The following is a 22,500-nucleotide window of genomic DNA, read 5'->3' as shown; positions in this document are numbered from 1 at the left end:
TGAAAAGCTGTCTTAAAAGCAGTTAAAGTTACTGAAAAGCTAATTATTATTATTATTATTATTATTATTATTATTATTATTATTATCATTGTATTTATGAGATAAAGACAATTTCCACAATTGCCCATAGCGTCACCATTTATGAAACATGGTAATAGCTTTTTTTTCTAATGACCTTTGTAGGCTGTAAAGGAGTTCTTCACAAGAAGATGGGAGCAATAAAAAGCCCAGGTTTTCCAGAAAACTATCCAAGTAACCTACATTGTGTCTGGACTATGAAACCTAAGTTATCTCAGTACCGACTAGCAGTAGCCTTCGATACTTTCCATACAGAAGATATACAAGGGAGAGACAACTGCACGTAAGTTTGCTCAAAATACCCTATTTAACATGACAAAAAAATACGCTATTATGTGCCTTTTCACGCTTGGTAGAGTATTTTACGGCTTTAGCAGCTGACTTTGCCAGCCGGCTTTATAAAAAGTAACGCCATCTTGCTCAAAATACAAGAACCTAATTTTTCTTGCTTTAGTTTTTTTTTTTCCAACTCGGAAAATGGCTATGCCATGTCTCAGTTGTAGGTCACTCCCTCGCTCCTTTGCTCCTTCGATCTTTCGACTTAGTGGATCACGCTAGGCATATATTCTGAATATGTAAAGCTCCGTACAATTGTTGGGTGTTACATTTTGCACCCGCTTGCACACCCTGTTGCTTTTTTTGTATGCAGTTGTTGCGAAAAGCTTGAAACCGGTCAAACTTTAAAATTTGAACCAACAACTCCCAACATTGCTTTTACGCGATCCCGGAAGCATAGCGCATAGCGCGATCCCCGAAGCATAGCGCAAGAATGTTGGATCCGTTTGCATAGCTCTTCGAACATTGTTGGGGCCACGCACGCGCATTAAGAACGGTCTCCTTGGTGAGAACAACGCATTAACTACGCGTCACAGCTCTTTTTTTTTTTTTTCATAATTGCGTAAAATGTAACACAGGTGTCATGCTGGCTTTCCACGTTTATTGGCTCATGGCCACTTTGATTTTGTTTTGCTTTGCTTGGTTTTTGCAGGAATTTTAGGAATGATTATATTCAGTTTAGAAATCTGAATAACAAGAATTATTCCAGCCCAATTTGCGGACATAGGAATCAGTTTGCTTTTGTTGCTGAAGCTAATGAAAGATACCCTGCTGCAATCCTTTTTCAATCCAATAACGGATTGGAAGAGGAAGGATTTAACGCCAGCTACTTTGTTGTATATCCATCTCCCAATATTAGTAAGTAACTATCTCAAGGAAAGCGCGTAAAAATCTATCTTTTTTCCGGATACAACGGTGGAGGAGGAAACTATCAATTACGCTTCAGGAATTGGAATCTCAATCTAAATTCTACAAATAAAACACTGCTAATTTGATTAAAAGAGCGATATTTTAATTGCGCAAAAGTAATGTACTAGATTTCCCAACCTTGAAAAAGTATTCACTAGAGAAACTCATCATGTTTTAGTGAGGATGATCACCGCAGACGTTAAGAAGGACTTGTGTTTCCATTTTTTCTGCTACAATTCTGAATCAACTTCCGAGCGAAAGAAAAAAAAAATCAGTTTCTTTTGAATAGAAAGTAGGAAAACAGAATGCGCAGAGGCAACCAACGGCATATTTCGGTAGATATCTGTTCGGTGGAGGATAAGATTCCCAATGGGAAAATCATAGCCCCTGAGGTTTTCTCGGAATGGTCGTATTTGCAGTTTTTGGCACTCAAAAACGTAATCTAGCATTTTCGGAAAGAAAATAGTCCCCTAAAAAGTTCGCGGAAAGTTCATTTCAACTAGCGTTTTTTCGAGCAATTAAAATTTGACCTAAGGAATCCGAATAGATCAAAATCTTCTAGTAAAAGAAATCACTTTAAACAGACTTTAAACACGGGGTACTTAAAAATGCCTTTATACAGCTCGTTGGGTGCCCCTGAATGCGGAAGCTGAGAAATGTTGCACGTTACAGTGTAAGTGGACTCTCATGAAAACTGTTAATTTTTAATATATCAGGTGTTCAGGTTCTCTATGGAAGCCTCAAAAGCCAAGAGGTTACATTAACGTTACTACCCCCTGCCAATACCAGGATTGTGGAGTTTGTTGTGTTTTATAAGCCTTTAAATGACAATCACGAATGGAAATTCATCAGGACGGTATTAGCACAAGTCACACTGCGTTCACTGCGAGCACTTACTGATTACAAGGTGATGGTAGTTGGTTACACATCGAGCCAAGAAACATTCGGAAGCCAAGACCTTACATTTACAACCTTAAATGGTAGGTAAATGAACTACAATGGTGCAGACACTTAAAAAATACGTAAAATATCCTTTGTTGTAGTCAACCGTACACTCACTAACATAAGGAAAAGTTACGTTTTGACGATCTTTGGCCGTGTAGCACTTATATTTCAACAGACTTAAATGAATAGAGTGTAATGTGAAGTGCTATATTTGTACCCCATATGAACCATGTGAGCGTTAGCCCTACCAATGGAAATGGGCCCACACATAAGGGGTACAAACCTAGCACTTCACATTTCACTCTATTCAGTTAAGTCCGTAAGACTTTTTGTTCATGCAGTAGCCTTCTGCTACGATATTCGATCGTGGAGAAGCCGCTTGTAGACACGCAGAACCCAGGGGTGTTGGAAACAAGAAAAAAACTGATTTACTATAAGCGAGCGGATTCCTAACTTACACCTTACGAAAATCTCCGTAAATCAGACTTACAGAACTTTGACTCGCTCAACACGGCCACAGTCTCTTGGATTAACACCAAGCCCAGAGAATGGAATGAACAAGGCCTTTACCACACTTTTCCACAATCTCCATCTATTAATGCATGCATTCAACTAATATCAGTATTGAAATATCTCCTTTAGTTTGCATGTATTTTATTTTATTTCACATTTTAGCGACAACGGCTAAAACTACTAATATGCCAGCCACCACACCGACGCAAGGTTAGATTAAAGCTTAAGGAATAAAGAATTTAATATGGTTTCGCTTTTTTGGGATTGTACGGGACCGCAAATGATCCCCAAAGTGTATTGTAATCGATACCAGGACCGCAAATAATCCCGGAACGCAAATTATCCCCATTTTGGACCGGAAATGATCCTGAAAAAAAAGTGAGAAGTGAGTAATGGTATAGAGGGTGGAATAATCACTTTTAAATCATGGCTCACACAGGTTTCTATCTCATTATCGTTTTCTAGAAAGACTGAATTTTGTTTTTTACCACACTGTTATAAATTTGCCGCATTTAATTATCGGACGCAATCATCAAAAACTAACTTGGACGCAATTCTAAACTTATTGTGACCAGGGGCCCATGTGAGAAGATCCTCTTTCGATCTTCCTAGAAAAATCGGGTCTGTCAGCGGCCTCGATTCAGGGACATTTCTTATTAAGCATGCATGTCTTAAAAATTCAAATGTATTTGAGAGTGAGTCACGCCTGACCAGTAACTGCAAAACGACGAAACGCGAAAAAAAGAAAAAAAAAAAAAAAAAAACCAGTCTGGATATTCGAACAACTCTGGCAAACACTCGCAGGGTTCGAGAAACGGGCCCCTGGTCACAATAACTTTAGAATTGCGTCCAAGTTGGTTTTTGATGATTGTATCCGATAATTAAATGTGGCAAATTTATAACAGTGTGGTAAGAAAGAAAATTCAGTCTTTCTGGAAAACTGTAAGGAGGCAAAATCCTGTGATGATTTAAGGTGATTTTAGTAAAAAAAAACGCTCTTCACGTTAATTCTCTATCCATACTATTCCACCCTCCGTGCCATCCCTCGATTTTTTTCGGGATCAGTCGCGGTCCAAAATGGAGATCATTTTCGTTCCGGGATAATTTGCGATCCAATATTGGGATCATTTGCGCTACAGTTTGGGGATCATTTGCGGTCCTGGGATCATGTGCCGACCCTTACAGACCCCAATTTTGTCATCCGAATGGACGGACAGAATGAGTGCGAACAAAGTGCGTTATCGTGCACCTCAGCTCGCGAAGCACGTGACGCTGCGCTGGGATCAGGATTAGCCATCTTGGATTTCTTACTTTCTCAAGACCTCAGGAAATTGTCCAAATTGGATTAAAACAGGACAATATCTTTTCACGTATTTAACATTTTCATAAAATGGCAAATTGATGAAAACATTTAGGTTGAATTCTCGTTTTTATTGCTTTCAATAGAGTTTTGATTCCACGCACGCACTTCAATCTAAGGGACAACTTAGTTTAAGCAGGTTTCTAACAGAATAGATTGAGATCAACTTGTGCCAGGAAGGATTTACACGCAAGCGAGATATCAGAATAAATGCAGTGAACTGTCAAGTATTTGCATGAATTATCCTTCTTGACTTGTTTTGATTATGGTTTGTTGTTCCTCTGTATTACAATCGGTTATTTCGTACCAATTTGATATATCCATGGTTCGCTATGGGTGATATGCCTTTTTCAAAAGATTAATTTTAGGATGTTATCTCACGTCAAGAGACTTTTAACTGAATAACGTAATAATTTCAATGGTCAAAACTGAGAGCAAAATACGTTTAAATTTGGTACAAAAGACTGAAAAGCAGCTGTCATCGTAGTGAGAGCAATTACATTAGCAACTAACGTGTTGTCTATATTAAAACCTAGATCCAATTTCCCTTATGTACCCCTATGGAGATGCCGCAGGGGATTCTTCTATCCCACATATCATTAATGTACGGAGAAGGTGTTTGAAAGTAGCTATTCCTGATGGGGGAATGGCATTTTTTGGTAAACGGCACACGAAACTTTACGTAAGTATAATACTAGTACTAGTTATGCAACGGTTGAAGTGTTTTCAGATAGCGCACCCCATGACTGACCATTTATTCTTGCCTTAAGGCTCGTAAGTATGCAATGTGATTTCCATGGTACATCACAAAATAGCATTAGATAACTGCCTTACACCATGTCATTCAAAAACATAGGCCCATACAATCAATGAATGCACGATGGTAACGCACGCAAATAGAGCATAATAAAATCCGACCAAAATACAACCGCTTTATTGTATTTTAAATGGCTGTGTATAATTTTCAGTGAGGCATGAAATATTTATCCAAAGACATATCGGTATTTCAATTTTTTCGTCTTTCAAGACATTTAAGTCCTTGGCTTTTGCTTCAAGAAGCTCGTCTCTTTAACACCTTATACCTGATCATGATTAACTGTGATCGATCCTTAATGTGACATTTGCGTTGACTGAGTAGCAGCGATAGATCCGTCAAAACAAAAGGGCTACTAGCTATGCATCCATCATAAAGTACAGTGCATGACATTCCTCTTAGGCAGAAGGAAAAAAAAAAGCGGAATTATTTCCTGTCAGGAAAAAATAAATAAAAGGAATTTTCAATTTCTGTCTTTGTAACTGGGACTAAGAATATCTAATATGTGTGCCAGATTGAAGTATATACTCGGGACGCATAATCGGTAACTATTTTCAGAACGATTGGATCAAGACTTATCAGTTCCTATTTTCCCAAAACATACTGAGAATTCCTTTCTCTGTAATAATCCCGCAGATCTGCTGCAATGGAGCAATCCAGTTTGAAAGAGAACGTATGAACCGATGGCCATACAAATTTGGGCAGAGATATTGGCTCAGATATGATGCAATGTTGGCCCCATATTGGAGCAACGTAGATTGCAGTGGTTCTTCTATTGATGGACCTCCAAAAGTGTTTTATCACGTGTACTCTGACTCCATGCCAGGTTCAAACGAAACGCTAAGTAAGGCAACGAATGATGTCATTAAGCTTCTCACGAGGCCTCTGGCAACGAAGTTTGAAGCAACTTGGGCACTGGTTGTTACGTGGGAGAAACTACACCCCCAGCATTATACCGCGTTTCCCGACAGTTTGGTGAGATGTGTATAATATCTACTCTGTTGTCGTATTTACATGCAGATGAGAATAATTCAATTTGTATCACAACGACGACGCAGTAGTTTATATCAAAGGAGGATCAAAGAAGGTTCAATGCTTGAATTGCCTGTGTGGGCTGCCAGGTCAAACACGGTCTGACCAATGCCATGCATGTGGTAACAACTAATATTTGCATTGCGGACGTAAAGGTTTTGCTTTGACTGCACATCTTACTGCTTTTTGTCTATCTTGTTTTTTTCTTCTAAGCAAAACACGTTTCAGGCGGTAATTATTACTGATGGAGTTTACTCGTTTGCCATGTATAATTATCCCGAGCATGGTATACAGTGGTCTGCCCCAACCGATGCGTGAGTACCACATTTCTTGTTAACTTAAATGCAAACACTGTACGGTTATTGATTTTTGCAGCTTACGGGAGCATCGATGCGCTGATGAACAGTGCGTGGGTAATTGTTAAACACATGTCGGGCATTTAAGGCTGTTACATAAACTGCCAATTTAATTTCGTTCAAAACAAAATTGGTCTCCCAAATTTTTGTAATAAGGAGTAATGCACATCCGTGGTTACCGGCGTATTTTCATTTTGGGGACATGCTTTTGTTTTGTTAGTTCCAACTATAAACACTACACCAACTACAGAGGTCTTCCAGTTATTGGCTGGAATGCAGGAGACAAAGATGGAAAGATTTTCAACTACGAAAGGTATCATTCCAACATGTTCTGTTTCTTAGCTTTGCAGCTTTTACGACCAAAGGTTTTCTGATTTTTTTTCAATTACGCCAAATGTTGTTAGCTGAATAATGCATCACTGCGACAATCATCACTACATTTTCAATCTTTCTTGATGTCACAGGATAATGAATTGTTTCCTTTTTGGGGCTTGTATTCCCAGTGGAATTTAACAAATCGAAAGTGGTTCAGCATTGTCTGTATTCTTATCGACAACGATAGTAGTCATCACAGTGGTCAAAATGTTGTGTCTACCTTCAATAACAAGTCTGAGACAGCAAAGGAAAAATATATTAGGCGAAAAACGTTAAGGTTAAAATGTCTAAATGAAGGGATGCCCACAGATTGCATGGAAAGCTATCTCTGAATACAAGGAAAGGTTACGTTTATACAAACGTTGGCCGTGTAGCACTTATATTTTAAACAGAATTAAATGAAGAGAGTGTAGTGTAACGTGAAGTGCTAGATTTCTATCCCGTATGAACCATGTGAACGTTAGCCCTACTGATGGAACTGGGCCCACACAAGGACAGAGAAAAACTCTGCGGACCAGGGTGGGAATTGAACCCACGACCTTCGGGTTGCATCTCCGCCGCTCTACCGACTTAGCCACAAGGTCAGACAGGAGCAGGCCGTGGGAACTGGAAATCTAACCCGATGGTCGTGGGTTCAATTCCCATCCTGGTCAGAGTTTTTCTCTGTCCTTGTGTGGGCCCAGTTCCATAAGTAGGGCTAACGCTTACATGATTCATACGGGATAGAAATCTAGCACTTCACGTTACACTACACTCTCTTCAGTTAATTCTATCTCTGAATACGTTTCACCGCTTTTTAACTGGACAGCACGCTATATCGCGCACGCTACAAGAGGACAGTTACACTTCAATAATTTCATTTTAACGCATGTCGTAGTGAAACTGCTGTCTTTCCTTCAAGAAACATTTTCCACTCATTTCTTACTCGACTGAATAATATTATAAATATCATTGATTGGTATCAAGACTTCGTGTCCTCCTATTCGGTATGTAATCATGTAGCAAATTGGACTCCCACTACGCAGTTGTCCGCTTTTTAATATCCTCTATATGATTATTACTGAGCGAATAAGACTCCACGCAATTCTATCAACATTATTCACTGGGTTATAACTCTCCCTTAGTTTGATTTGCGTTCGTATTAAAAATATATATATTTTAAAAACATTATAGTATTTTACAGGGTTATTATTACTATTATTATTATTATTATTATCATAATTATTATCATTATCATTATCATTATCATCATCATCATCATCATCATTATTATTATTATTATTATTGTTATTGTTATTGTTATTGTTATTGTTATTGTTATTGTTATTGTTATTGTTATTGTTATTGTTATTATTATTATTATTATTATTATTAGTATTATTATTATTTTGCAGATCAGGAACAATATTAACAGAACGCATTGACAGTCTTCCTGGAAATACAGATATCATAGGAAAGTGGTTCTTCAGACTCGAAAATTCTAAGGGAGAACAAAACGCAATACTGAAGTGCCTCCGTTGGTTTAAAAACCAACCTGACCCAGCGTCTTATTCCGACGCAGTTGAACCGTGCCCGTGCACTATAAGACAAGCTTGGTTCGATGAACGTTTCCAGAGGATCATACAAAAAGGAACGAGTTCTTATTGTGTGTACACCAGATTCCCTTCCTCTGCCAGCAGAGGACGAGAGTGTTGCTACGAAATCAAATTCAATAGATTTGGTGCCCTATTAACTGGATACCCAGATGGAGGTGTCATTGATCGATACCACAGGTTTGCTACTAAATCACTGAGATTGAAGCATGAATTCAGTGATGTCCTGGGCAAGAAATACTGTTGTGTGGAGTCCAAACTGTGCAATCGATTTTACGAGAAGCGACCGTCTGAAGGCTGCGAAAAGTACAGGCCACCCGTGTGGAGTAAGTATCCCTTTTAACGAATCAATCCCCAGAAATGTATCAATATCAGTAGGATTTGGAAGAAGCTTATATGAGCCCCACAACCTATTGCCGTTTGGCGACCTTCTTGTAAGAAAAGTGCGCATTTTCAAACCTCCCTCGATACATGACTGTAGTCTGGCCTATTATACATTTCAGGAGGCTGAGTGGTCGACGAGAGCAACCTTTCCCTAAAGTCTCTTATTATTATAACGAAATGCTTTTTAGTGGCCTAAAGCGTCGCGTGGTGCGAATCACGACTGATAATGGGGATAACAATGATGATAATCGCATTTCATTTATGAAACATGGCAAATATTTCAATTCTCCGCAGGCTGGTTATGGGGAGATCCTCACTTTGTGACCCTTGATGGAAGAAACTATACATTCAATGGCCTTGGTGAGTATACCATGGTGGACGTGAGTAATGGACGCTTTCAGCTACAAGCTCGAACAAAACTAACCAAAGGAGGAGGAAGCGCTACTATTTTTGTTGCAGCTGTGGCTAAAGAAGTAAATGCAAGCGCTGTGCAGGTCTCTCTTAAGGAGGAAGGTTAGTATTGTTTTCTGCAACTTAGGTTTTTTTGTGTGTGTCAGTTTTAATGTCTGCCATATTTTCTTTTTCAGGAGGCTTAAAGGTGTTGGTAGATGGTGAACAATTTCAAGACTTCGAAACTTTAACAAACGTCAGTTTAAACTTGAACGGTTCAGTGGCTGTATCACGTCCTGAAAACAATTCGTTCCTTGTTACATTTCCGTCTGGAATTTCTGTAAAAGTAACGGAAGTTGCAAAATCACTGTCAATTGTATTTGCTGCTCCTGAAGCATTCAAGGAATTTACTAAAGGCCTTTTAGGAACTTGGAATGATGATCCATTCGATGACTTCTTGAGACCTGATGGTACAACCCTCCCTGCCAACGCCACTGGAAGAGAAATACACTTTTTCTTCGGGCAACTTTGTAAGTAACATTAGCCATGAGCAGTTCCTCCTTTAGCTCGTGTTGCCGGTGGTAAATAAAGAGATTTTTAAAGTCTATGAAAGTACCGCAACTAGCTCAAAAAGAACTTCCGTAGAATTTCGCCTTAATTAACGAATGTTATTCCTGACTGAGATAAGGAGGCAGGGTGCGAATGATAATTGTTGTAAGCTCAGTGTTCTATCGATAGGACGGCGTATTTTGGGAAATTCCTTATTTTGACAAGACCATCTCAACCTTCCTTTAACTGCATTGTAGAGGGTTGCAAATGTAAATCATTTTTTAAGAAAAAAAATACTGTCATAGAATTTGTATTCTTGATCCGAGGCTTGCAAACAGGTGGTAGAGTTGGGAATGGATGCCATCTCTCTTAACATTATATTAAAAGAAAAAATCACATTTTTTTATTTCGCATAATATTACGCCAATTGATGAGAATTGTATACTCGTTGAGAAATGTTTAGCAACAAATGAATTTTTATATTTCAAAGGGAATGTTACGGAAAGCACGTCCATATTTGCTTATGATCCTGGGGAAAGCACTAGCACATACTCGAATGCATCATTTGTGCCTATTTTCGTTGATGAAAATATAACTTTCGCAAGTGACGCTTTGAGGCAGCAAGCAGATGCCGTGTGTCAAGGAGATGTTAACTGCTTGTTTGACATAGCTTCCACTGGTGACATATCTGTGGGGGAGAGTACGAAACATGTAGCTGTGCAGTTAATAAAGGAATCTGAAGAATTACGTAAGTTAAAATGTGATTAGTCAATGTCAGAGCATAAAGAAGTAGCTTTGATTCAAAGAAAGACTGACAGATTGTTCAAACTGCTTAACCTAAAATTCAAATTGATATAGTGGATCAGGACTAGAGCTTACTATAGTCTGATAACAGCAAAACCACTAGTATAGCTGTTTAACAGAGACACTATCTCGACACCACGGAATACACAGCTTTACATTGTTCGGTTACAGTTTTGGAACTCGCTTTAGGCATATTCCTACATTTTGTTCATTAGACTACGCAAGAACCTAACAAATACTGTTTCCTATATATCATTAGATAAAGTAAAAACAGAACTTTTCTGTTTAAGTTAATGTTTGTCTTTATCAGACAATTTTCCGCCAAAGATTATATCTGGACCTACCGAAATTAACGTCACTGTTAACACAACGGCCAGTATAACTGTTACCGCAATGGATCCCAACAACGATTCTATGACATTTAGCGTCCATGGCAGTCTTCCCAGCGGAGCTAGGATATCAATCGACGCATCCTCAATAGCGCTGACATGGATTGTAACCACTGACCAGGTAAATACACAAATATAAACCGGTGTTCAAGAGAACTTGCGCAGCAATTGTGGAATTATTGATATTATCTAACGAAACAGTCATAGGTGGTTCTCATTGCTGCCATGGAGGTCAGAACAATTAAATTTAAACCTTTTGGAAACTGAAACTCTGATTTTACGGAAATGATTATTCTTGTCTTTTACCACAACTGTGGCCGTTTTGAACACTACCAATATACTGCAGAAACTTAGAATAGTACAAAAGGGCCTAAGAGAGAGCGTTGTTAACGTATTACATTTCCCCGAGGAATTTCAACAATAACCTGTACCATTATGACTTCCAAAGAAATTCAGAAGCTTAGTTGTTGTTGTTGTTATTTTTTTTCTTTTGTTGAAATAAATAAAGCACTGGACGACGCACTGTGCGTGATTTCGGCTTGTCCTGAAATATTGTTGTCCACTCGACGGACAGGGTATGGAAACAAATTTTAGTTAAATGAAACTGAATGAAAAACAGAAAGAAAAAAGAGAGAAAAAAAAAACAATGGTATGTGGTTCATTACCAGGAACCCATGACCCGGAGCCTACAACTCTACTGTGTTCGTGTAACGGAGTTTTCACAGACCGATTTATTTTTAGGTTCAATTTCCCGCGAATGAGACTCCCACAGGAGCCCGATGACCAATTACAAGAAATTAAGCTGACGTCATAGGGTCACCGAACCGGAACTGCCTTTGTTTTTTGACCTAATTCGCGGGAAGGGCTAGTCCAAAAATATACCTACTTGTGAAAACGCCGTTTCACAGACGCTGTATGGAAGTTGCACGCTCCAGATGGGTTCCTGTCATTACTCAGTTAACATTCTGCTCAAAAAGGGTCTTTTGGAGTGATTACGCTATCGTTGATTTGTACAGTAGTTGGAGTTCGTAGACCACCAACTCATGTTCAAGTTGTATGCGACAATATTTTCTATAAGACTAAGTGTAGTATTGTCGCACGTGTCTATGAATGGTTTATGCGCTCATTTATCAACGCTGAGGATGAACGCGAGGGTGAGAGACTTGCTGTTCTCCCACCCAACACATGCGATTTTGTTTTTTTTTTGGCTTTTTTTGTTTTGTTTTGTTTTTGTTGTTGTTGTTGTTGCTTTTTTTTTTCTTTTTGTTAGGTGTTTATGGCAAGTATACTGACTTCCGTTAGTTTGAACGAGCAGCCAAAGACTGCAATCTTTGGTCAACTCTAATCAAACCTTACAATATTATAGTACCCAAACTCCCTCCATTTTTTTTTTTACCAGATCGATGTGGAATTTGTGATAGTCGATGACTCCAACCAAGCCACGGTTCTTCGACCGGTTATAAACCTCTGCGCATGTCACAATCAAGGAACGTGCTTCTCTATGGAGGAAAATGACATAGACACTAATATTGGCAACAAGAGTGAAAGATTCAATGTACTACCTTGTGTGTGTCAAAATGGATATACCGGTACATTTTGTGAAGCAGACCTCGATGCATGCGAGGAAAATGCTCAGCCATGCCATCCGGGTGTCCAATGCAGCGATTTAAAGCCTCCCGCAAACGAGTCAGGCTTCGAATGTGGTCCTTGCCCAGTCGGTTTAACTGGAAATGGAATTGAGTGTACAGGTAAAGGAAAAAAAAAAAAAACTCTCGATTTAATAGCTTGGATAACGTCTCTTAACTTAAACCGTGCATCTATCGTAAGAATGTAATTTTAACGCGTCTCTTTAAAAGCAACATTGTTGTGTTGCTCCCAGATATTGACGAGTACGAATTAACATCTTACATGCTTTGTATTGATATCGCTTCCAGCAAAAAAAAGAAATAATAATAATAATAATAATAATAATAATAATAGGTACGCAATGCGAACATGTGTGGGCTTTGCTGCTAGCCCCAAAGGTAACCACACTTGCATTGCATCCCCTCAGCCTTTTCCTGATACTCATCCCCTACTTTGTACATTGTACTCTTTACATATCCGTCAAAATCTTTTTATTTAGACTGTGAACCCCTCTAATTTTGGTTTGTTTCCAGGAAAATCTGCCAAGACTACTATGATCAAAAATCACTTTTTTTTCTTCTGAGTGGCAAAATTTTAAGCTTTGATTTGTACCCAAAGGCTATTTACTTTGAGTGTAAGGTTTGGATTTTACAGTCCCTCATTGCTCACGTTCCAAACTGACCGATTGGACCTTAGAGTGTTGGTTCTTGGGAAAAGCGGTGTCATTTACTCACTAGCTTAACATTTCAGCGTGCAAATGCAGCTTATTATATGTGCAAAACACGAGTTTATAGGACCGCAGGGAGTTATGTTTCTACGTCATATCTGTCCTTACCCTGGGGGTATGGGGGGTATGGCCTTTTTTGTTTTCTTTAGACGTGTTAAAGAGTGGCTTGTAGCACAATAAGTGGGATTCTGCCTGACGTTATCTCATGTATTTCTCACTTCGTTTGTTCATATAATTTCAATTATACTGGCAGGCTGCTTCGCGATCCTGGTATAATTTCAACAGATCAAGTTCAATTTAATGCGAGCACAAATATATTTCATTTTGTGACACCTATCAGACACTTTAAGATTTTGTTGTGCAACCTGCACAATTCAAGCCCACAAATGTTGGCTTGCAACAATACTAAATGACTCCAATGTGGTGTACCCGCACCGAATCTTCTGGCCGATGAATGTTGGCTAACTCTCCTTCAGAAACACCTAAAGAAATAGCGAAAGAAATGAAAATTGCAATCGGTTTCGTTTTACGACAAATGCAAACAATTTCATAATTTCGACATTCAGTACCAGCCAAGAATAAAAGAAAACTTACTTCGTTGTCTCAAGGCAGGACAAAACAAAACAAAAATTTCTCCTAAGCAGCAAATCGTGGACACAAGTCACAGCAAACAGAAAGGCAACAAGATGGCCGCCACTTCTTTTCCACACGCTAGTTCTCAAGCCTCTAGAAACTCTTAGAGATCACGTGACCATTCTCGTATTCCGACATACAAATTCCTCTGCAGCAAACTTGGTGTGGGCAAAGGCCACCCAGAAATTCGTTCACAATGTTTTGTAAACGCTCAATAAAGGAAATCAAGGGTTGTCTACATGTTCGTACAAACATGGTGTACCATTTTTTTTTCCAGATGTGGACGAATGCTCGAAAAACAGAGGAGGTTGTCAGCACAATTGTGTGAACACTCACGGATCTTTTTTGTGCGAGTGTGATTCCGGTTATTCTTTAAATCCAGACAAGAGGAGTTGCAATGGTGAGTGAAAATTCCAGGTTTTTTCAAAGGGGTTTTCATAAATTTAATGCAGCACAATCGCAGTGTATCTTATGTTAATTGTGTTTCATCTTAAAAGAAACTTACAGAGACTGTGTTGCAAATGCAGAAATAAGAAGGCTGTTAAATGTCCTGTAACTAATGCCATAATTCGCAGCAAAGAATTAAACGGGTCTAAATTTGAAACAATGTACTAGTATCAACTACGTTTTATTATTATTATTATTATTATTATTATTATTATTATTATTATTATTATTATTATTTATTTATTTATTTTATTTTAATGCCTGTGTGGTGTGTGTGTGTGTGTGTGTCAAGACATAAAGGCGGTTTTCCACCTTTTCTGCAAATAAACTTAGTAATAGAGCTTTGTTATCGATATCTTGAATAAATAATATAGCCATCCTCGTCAACTTCCGGAAATATCTCCTGATTTCACAGGCGCCCCAAGTTCACAACGCGATTTTGCAAGGCGAAGTATTATGTAATATACAGATTTAGCCAAGCCTAAAACAGAGCTCCCTGGTTATTTATGATTACTGCCTGTAGGGTTAGTGAAAATAAAAGGTTTCACCGGAATTGTCCGCATTTTGATGTTTCGGGTTGCTGCTTTCATAATTTTCTTTGCTTTCTTCTACAGAAAAATTAATTGCCTAACTAGTAAATTCCACGGTAAATTTTACGCTAAAAACCGATATCGCATGAATCACGAGACGATGAGTACGATATCGGTTTTTCGAGTGAAATTTACTTTGGATTTCACCAGTTTGGCAATGAATTTTCTTGAACCGCATAGGTTTTAGGAGAAAACAAGCACACCCCCTGCGAGCGAATGGAAAAGGAAAAGTGCCATTCCAGAGTCAACTGTTAATAGCCAGTGAATAGTTATCACGCTAACATTTTACAAGCTATTAAAAAAAGTTGTTCAAGTTCAAAGAAGTGTTTTACTGAAGTTCTTTATTCCACTTTATCTCTGAAAACGAGATCATTCACATTTTGATGTTTCATTGAAACACGCCAGCTTGGCTTGGAACAGGAATCGGCAAAATACGGCAATGCAACCAAGAAAGGACGAACTTCAAACAAAATCCGCTCCAACACTAAAAAACCTTTAGGTGTTTTAAAGACACTTCTAAAAACACAAGCTTATTTTACGAGAACTCATTGCGATTAGTACATGTTTATAAGATAATGGCAAAATTTTCTTGTCACTGTCGAGGCAAAACGAAAACCAGTTGGGCAAACAGATTAAAAAAAGCACTTGTTCGCTCTCATTTTAGAGCAAAACAAACAACATAATAAATAACGCATCCGTAAAAATAACTAAAGGTTTAATTTAGTGCCCAAGGAACGAATTTGTGGAGTAACTTCTTGCAATAAGTATGAGTTATTACTGGTATTCTGTTTTGTCGTTTCCGTTCTCTTTATCTCTCCTATCGTTTCTGTCCTAGACATAGGTCCTCCACGCATCATGTAACCTTATCAGAGCTTCTAAAGATATGCCAAAAATTGCAATGCAGGGAAAAAACAGCTCTAAGCAAATTAAAAATAAACACTCAGCTTTAAGTTTATATCTCTCCGAAGCTTGACTTGAATAACTGCGTGGCCACATTGTGGACCACAGATATCTTGATTTGTCAAAGTGGATTGAAACCAGCGAAAAATGCAGAAAGAAGACATCTCCCAAACGGTTTTCCACCTGAACATGAAGAGCATTGACTGTGTAAAAACTATAGTTGATGTAGTATGGCCGTGTAGCCGCGGCGAGACATTAGGTGAGTTAACCTGGTTGAGCCTACAATCCAATCGAAAACCAGTACCTGGTTAACGGAAAAAAAATTAAAAAAAGAGCTGACCTCGGTCATCTCTAAGGTTGACCCCACGATATGGTCACGCGATACTGGTCAGCGGATACCTTGTTTTGACAAGTGTCAATTGATCAAAACATGGATGTCCAATATAAAGATGTATGCTGTAAACTGGCATGATACTGGTCACATTGGCACACATGGAGGTTACTTCATGGAAAATGCGCGCCTACGATATTTGTTCACGAGTTTTCTGATACGAAACGAGTGAATACAAATCGTACAAAGAATTTTCTATGCTGTAATATGTTTATTTCATAGGTACTGAGGTTTTTTTCGTGGCACTGTTTGATAGAGAAATTTATATCGCACAAATGTAGTGTTGCGAAGAAAGCAATAAACAATGGTTTAAAATCGCCCAACCGACAATTTATTTAATTAAATTTATAACACTTACTGTGTTTCAGATATGACAAATTGTCCAAAGTGAAGAGTGTTCTTATTTCGTCGCTTGTTAAAACCACCGTCGCTTTGGGCTGATTTCCCTTTCCTTGCTTCTTTAGTTGTTTTTGTTTGGACTAAAGAACCTTTCTGGTTTTCTCAAATACCAGGTCGTTTCTTATGCTTGCGGAATAGCCCTTTTTCTTCAGTTGTCGTTCCAATCTAGGTACTAAACTTCGAAGGAAACTACTCGTATTCATTGCCGTCTTTAGTGTGGACGGAGATGATAAATTGGTTGATGTATTCAGTATTCATTCAGCTCAACCGTTGGAATAACTTCCATTTTACCTGTCTTCGACCTTCGTCTTCAAAGTCGTTCAAGCACTCGTACATCTCGTTCAGTTTTTTGAGCGGGATTTCTGCTTTCTTGTTCGAAAATAAATCCCTCAACTGATCAAACGGAAGCAAACCTTCCCTCGGCCATTTTTCAAAGCGCGCGGTTTTTGTGCAACGGCTGTCGGATGACGTTCCATTCGATGCGTTCATCCATCACTAGTGAAATTTCGTCGTTCGCGTTGCTGATTGGACGAACGATATTTCTTCACAGGAAATTTTGTCGTTCGTGTTCGTGATTGGCTACATTTAGAACCAGTACGAATTTCATTCACTTTGATTTTCGTGGATAAATCTCAGTACCTATGAAATAACTTACACTGAAATTGCAATAAATTTTCGCCACCTCAAATATGTCGTTAACTTCTGTTTTGTGTCGATTGCGTTTAGATAGTGAAATCAGTATTCGTTTATACCCTCTTAAGCGAACTGAAGGTTGCACACTCGTCACCTCCGGAGCCGAACATCACTCCACAATTTGATCTCCCTTCACAAGCAAAAGTCCTTAATCCCGATAAAATTTCCATTTCCATATGGCTCAATAATATTCGCTCCACTCCATATTATTATGTATCACTCGTAAGAGTCGTGAAGAACAAGAAAATCCGAGAAAAGTTCAGCTATTTAGCAATTTTTTATCCGTGAATCAGGGTTAGCGCCTACTGAGGCATTGCGCGAGCCAAATGTGCAGCTGCTCTGATTGATTGGAAGCTTTGCCGGTGCGTGATAATTTCGACTGGACCAATCAGGGCAGCTGAATAAATTCAACATTTGGCTAGCAGAATGCCTCGGTAGGCGCACACCCTCAGTCACGGATAAAAAGATTCCTTAACAACTGAAGTTCTTTTTTTGAGGTAGGGAAAGTTTATTGCAACAAGAAGACATTTTCTTCAACGTAACTTAATTTTTTAACTCTTTTCACTATTAAACTCTCTTATTACATAATAGTTTGCATTGCAAAATCGCATTGTGAGCTTGGGGCGCCTGTGCTGATTTTCAAAAAATCGGCCGACGACCTTGTCTGCCCGGATTGTACAGGATAATTGCTAAATACCTTAGCTCACCTGTCCTTTATGTTTTTTAGACATAGACGAATGTTCGCCAAAGGGTGATTGTATGCAGATATGTCAAAACACGATTGGTGGATACATCTGTAAATGCCATGCAGATTTCAAAGTAAATAGCACCGATCCAAAGAGCTGTATACGTGAGTACTTCAACTTTGCAATGAATTGTGGCATTGCGACATTACACACAAAATAGGTGTACCAGCTGTAGTGTGGAACTTAAATATTTACTGAATACAATTTTGTAATTACGGTAAATCGACAAATCGACAAATCAATGCCTAGGCCGGTACAATTAAGGTGCTTTTTCTCTGCATAATATATCTTTAGCCAAGCCTAAAAGCGAAGCTCCACAGTTATTTCTTTACTGGAATTTAAAGAGATAAACTAATGCCAATGCCAAGATTCAAGGCAGGACTCCAGTATGGTCGTCTTTACTGTGATTATAATTGTTTCACTTTTTTGCTGCACAACCATAGCCACCATTCAATCAAGTGCAGACATGCATTTTAGAAATATCTTTTGGACTACATGATTATCCGCATAACAAACCTTTTTTAGGGACGTGTACTGTTGACTGGAAACGGCTCATAAAAGGAGAAACGTACTTTGTTCGTCTCCTAATTTTGAGCATTTCATGGTGTCTTTTTTGTGATTTATATACGAGTAAAGACGATAGAAAATCTGCAAATCTCGTAAAAATGAGAATGGTTTCAGTCGTTTTATTCCTGACATCAATCAGTTATAAATATTGCAAAATAATTTATAGATTTAGCCCAGCCTAAAATCGGAGCTCCCGCGCTGTTTTTTTCTTTCTGGCTGTAGGGTTAGTGAAAATAAAAGGTTTGTGAATTCTCTGCGTTTTTTTTTTTTTTTTGTTTCCGGTTACTGCTAAATCATTTACTTCGCTTTCTTCTTTGGAATATCCATTGCCCAACTAGTAAATTGCACGCAAAAAACAGAAATCGTATGAACCACGAAGCGAGGAGAAATTTGCTGTAGAACTCACTAGTTAGGCAATGATTTTTTTCTTAAATCGAGTGAGTTACAAGAAAATAAAAAAAACAAATCCCCAGCAAACGAACGGAAAAGGAGAAAAGCTATGTCAGAGTCAACTGTCGAGAACTGCTAAAGCCAGCGAATAGGAATCACGCTAAAATTAGAAATCTCAGACGAACTAGCTCGTCATGTGACAGATCGGCGGCGTTAGGAAATGTTGTCAGTTGGTCAAAAAAGAGTTTTATTGATGTACTTTATTCCACGAGATCATTCACATTTTGATGTATTTCATTGAAACACGACAGCTTTGCTTGGAACAAGAATCGGCAAAATACGGCAACCAAGAAAGAACAATTTCAAACAAGACCTCCAACAAATTACTTGTACCTGCTTGAAACAAACTTTTGAGAACACAAGCAAGTAATATTTCTCCTTAATTTTAAGAAAACGTTTTGCGATTACGTGTTTACAACATAAGGGGAAAATTATCTTGTCACTGTAGAGGCACATCGAAACACAGTTACAGTGTAAGAAAACGGAGTAAAAAAACATGACTTGTCAGTTCGCTCTCATTTTAGAGCAAAACAAGCAAAGAAACAAATCAAATATTTCTTTATGTCCAAAAAGAGTACAGATGATTGTTATTTAATTCCAATTCTATTCCTGAACAAAGGAAAAAATCGCTCTTATTTTAGAGCAAAACAAGCAAACAAACAAATCAACTATTTCTTTATGTCCAAAAAGAGTAAAGATGATTGTTATTTAATTCCAGTTCTATTCCTGAACAAAGGAAAAATTCGGCGATTAAACCATTTTTTAAACTTGGCCTAAAATACTGCTTAGCCACCAGTGTGATCCTGACCACAGCTGTGAATGACAAACCTGGATTAAAACTGCCCAAAAATGTAGGAGAACGAATCAAAAGAACAAAATAACTTTACTACAAATACCTTACAAGTTTGTGATTTTTTTAGTAAGAAGGAAAATTGTTGAGACGGAAAGTATTCCAAAGCGATGGCAAGGCAGTCTCAAAATTGCTTACCTGAATGGTGTTCAAATCAACAAGAATGGCACCAGTCACTTTCTGACCGTTGCAGGTTCTGTTCGCTTCTTCCAGTGGTTCTGTTTTGGAGCCGACTTGTTGAACGCGTGGTTGCCCTGAGGTGTTTAGCCTAAAAAGGGCCTCCACGACTGGGTAGTTGTGTTTGCCTTATTAAAAGATCGCTTGCGGTTGTACGTCGAGATACTTTCTGTGATGCTGAACAACCAGCTCGTTACAGGTACGTGACACGCACAAAGTGTTGCATAATCCTTGGGTAAGGTTGGGCAAAAAACATCGCGTCTGCATTGGGTTAATTCAAAACTGATATGTCCAAGGAGATCTAGTGCATCCGGTGATGGCATCGTATCACGGCACCCATATCAAGCTTGTTGCCCTGAGCACGAGCCTTCAACAACATATCTGTTGTGTGTGCGGTAATATTACCGACTCTTGTGGTTGCAGCTTGTAACTTTGATAAACGAGGATCTTTGCCCCTTGCAGGGCTATCAAGACGGCCCCAAATATCAGGATTGACCTTGGTATGACCAACTGGTCACAATTTATCGGCAATTTTTTTTTTTCCAATTTTTCCTGGAGAGTTGTATCATCAAGCTTGTTTATCCACCTCAAGTTGACGATTTTGGAAAGTTTCTCCGATTCTTTCGGGGCGGTTTTTTTCAGTGTCAGTGAGTGACTTTGTGGTTTAATGCAGCAAAGTATCGGCTTCGTCATTGTTTTCCACGCATGTGGTGGCGTCAGCCATGGCGTCATTGCCCTCATTCGGGGCTGGTTTTTGGCGTTTGTTTATAGCCAAGAGCTCATCTGTATCAGTGTCTTCGGATAAACAACCTTTCCCTGTTGTGGGAGTTTCTCGTTTACGGGCAGATTTTGCCATTTCGGAGCCCTTAGTCTCCCGTATTGGTTGTGTTTGCAGCATTTTGAGCGATTTGCTTATGGTTGCCATGTTGTCATCATGGTTTGTAAAAGAGCAAACAAAGGGTTCGTACTGGCTCTTTGGCTCTTCCCCTTCATAAAACAAAAGGTCGTCCTCCAGTGCAGAATTCTCCTCGGCTTTGTTCAGTTTCCACGTGATCTCGCAGACTTTCTTGTCGATAAATTCGAGAACAAAGTGAACGCGCTTTGTGCACCTGAGCTCCGGTATAATATAGTGAACAATGATTTGATTTAGCAGGTATAGTTTCATACGGGTAAATAAAAGCAATTTCGGTTTATCACATTACCTCAGTGGGAATTTAAAACCAGTTAACTTCAAATAAAATTCATATTGTCAGACTAGCCCTCTTCTTATGTTGAGTTCTCGGTCAAGTCATTTTATTGTTAACTTTAATTTGATTTGTAACCTGGTGCTAAAATTAAGTAGAGAAAGGTAAATATGTGACTTATCTATTTTCAGCCAAGGACCCATGTCAAAATAATTCAATTGGCTGCAATCATATCTGCTTCTTATCTGATGGAAACGAAAAGTGTTCTTGCAGGACAGGGTATGTCTTGAAAGATGACAGAAAAACCTGCTCAGGTATGCTCATTATCTAGTTACTTCAGCTATAGTGTACATGCTAATCTTTACTCAGTTTTGCTTCTCTTTTTTTTGTTTTGGTTTTCATTTTGCCGCTAAGGCAAAGGGGAAGTGCGCGGCAACAAGACGCACTCTCGCTTATGACCTCCAGACAGTTTAGGATGTGTGACAATGGAACTCAGAGTGTATGAAGCAATTCTAACACTTTTACTTGTGACGCCCACAAAGTGGATCGACTACGTCGTACAACAAAGAATTGCTTTTAGTTCTGCTGGACCAGTGACCAAATAATAAAAAACAAAAAAGAAGGCAGAAAAATAGCGTAAAACATGACTATTGTGGCAAGCGTATTTACTATATATCTATCCAAGCCTAAAAAGTATTAATAGCAACAACATTTTCTCCTACAATATAAGACTAAAAGAATAAATCACCAGTCTTTTGTTTTGCAATTGCTTGATTTTTTTTTTCTTCTGCTTATCTGCAATGGGTATTATTTTCCTTTCAGATATTGACGAGTGCACCTTTAATATGAGCAAATGCAACCAGGAATGCAACAACACCATAGGAGGCTACTCCTGCTCTTGCATGCCCGAATTTGCCCTCGATAGTAATGGCTTCACATGCAACGGTAAGTAAACAGCTTAGTTGGTTGTAACTTTTTTGAGCATGAACTAGGAAGCAATGGTTTCAGATTGGAAGATTATCTACAGCATATAAATACGTAACAACGTCCTTTCTGTAATGGAAGGATACCATCTATCAGCACTGTTTGATCGAACAACTATATGACCAGTTAAGTATAGATTGTCACGTAATAATTTTGCCATTTTATGTGCCCGATCAAATCCAGTCTAACAGCCATATTTATAATCGTCATAGATATAGATGAGTGCCTGGAGGGAACCTTTAAATGTCAGGATGACTCCATGCAGTGTCGAAATACGTATGGCTCTTACAAATGTGATTGCGATGAAGGC

The 22,500-nt window shown here is 38.6% G+C and overlaps 1 protein-coding gene across 1 annotated transcript in view; it reads left to right on the top strand.

The window, feature by feature from the left end:
* Positions 1-22,500, top strand: part of LOC138033198 (uncharacterized) — a 101,918-nt gene that overhangs the window by 63,172 nt on the left and 16,246 nt on the right. Inside the window, exons 15-33 of the mRNA XM_068880962.1 lie at positions 184-361; positions 1,067-1,272; positions 2,040-2,303; positions 2,944-2,991; positions 4,678-4,823; positions 5,592-5,930; positions 6,201-6,301; positions 6,564-6,656; positions 8,113-8,636; positions 8,989-9,207; positions 9,282-9,614; positions 10,124-10,381; positions 10,748-10,947; positions 12,226-12,574; positions 14,090-14,212; positions 17,960-18,082; positions 21,398-21,520; positions 22,029-22,151; positions 22,403-22,500. The exon at positions 22,403-22,500 is cut by the window's right edge and continues 28 nt beyond it. Coding sequence (XP_068737063.1) covers positions 184-361; positions 1,067-1,272; positions 2,040-2,303; positions 2,944-2,991; positions 4,678-4,823; positions 5,592-5,930; positions 6,201-6,301; positions 6,564-6,656; positions 8,113-8,636; positions 8,989-9,207; positions 9,282-9,614; positions 10,124-10,381; positions 10,748-10,947; positions 12,226-12,574; positions 14,090-14,212; positions 17,960-18,082; positions 21,398-21,520; positions 22,029-22,151; positions 22,403-22,500 — 3,848 coding nt within the window. The remainder of the gene's footprint in view (positions 1-183; positions 362-1,066; positions 1,273-2,039; positions 2,304-2,943; positions 2,992-4,677; positions 4,824-5,591; positions 5,931-6,200; positions 6,302-6,563; positions 6,657-8,112; positions 8,637-8,988; positions 9,208-9,281; positions 9,615-10,123; positions 10,382-10,747; positions 10,948-12,225; positions 12,575-14,089; positions 14,213-17,959; positions 18,083-21,397; positions 21,521-22,028; positions 22,152-22,402) is intronic.

Source organism: Montipora capricornis, chromosome 14 (genome assembly GCF_036669925.1).
Source record: "Montipora capricornis isolate CH-2021 chromosome 14, ASM3666992v2, whole genome shotgun sequence".
NCBI classification, from domain to species: domain Eukaryota; kingdom Metazoa; phylum Cnidaria; class Anthozoa; order Scleractinia; family Acroporidae; genus Montipora; species Montipora capricornis.
Note: the sequence above shows the minus strand (reverse complement) of the source record. Positions and strands in the feature narration are given on the sequence as shown.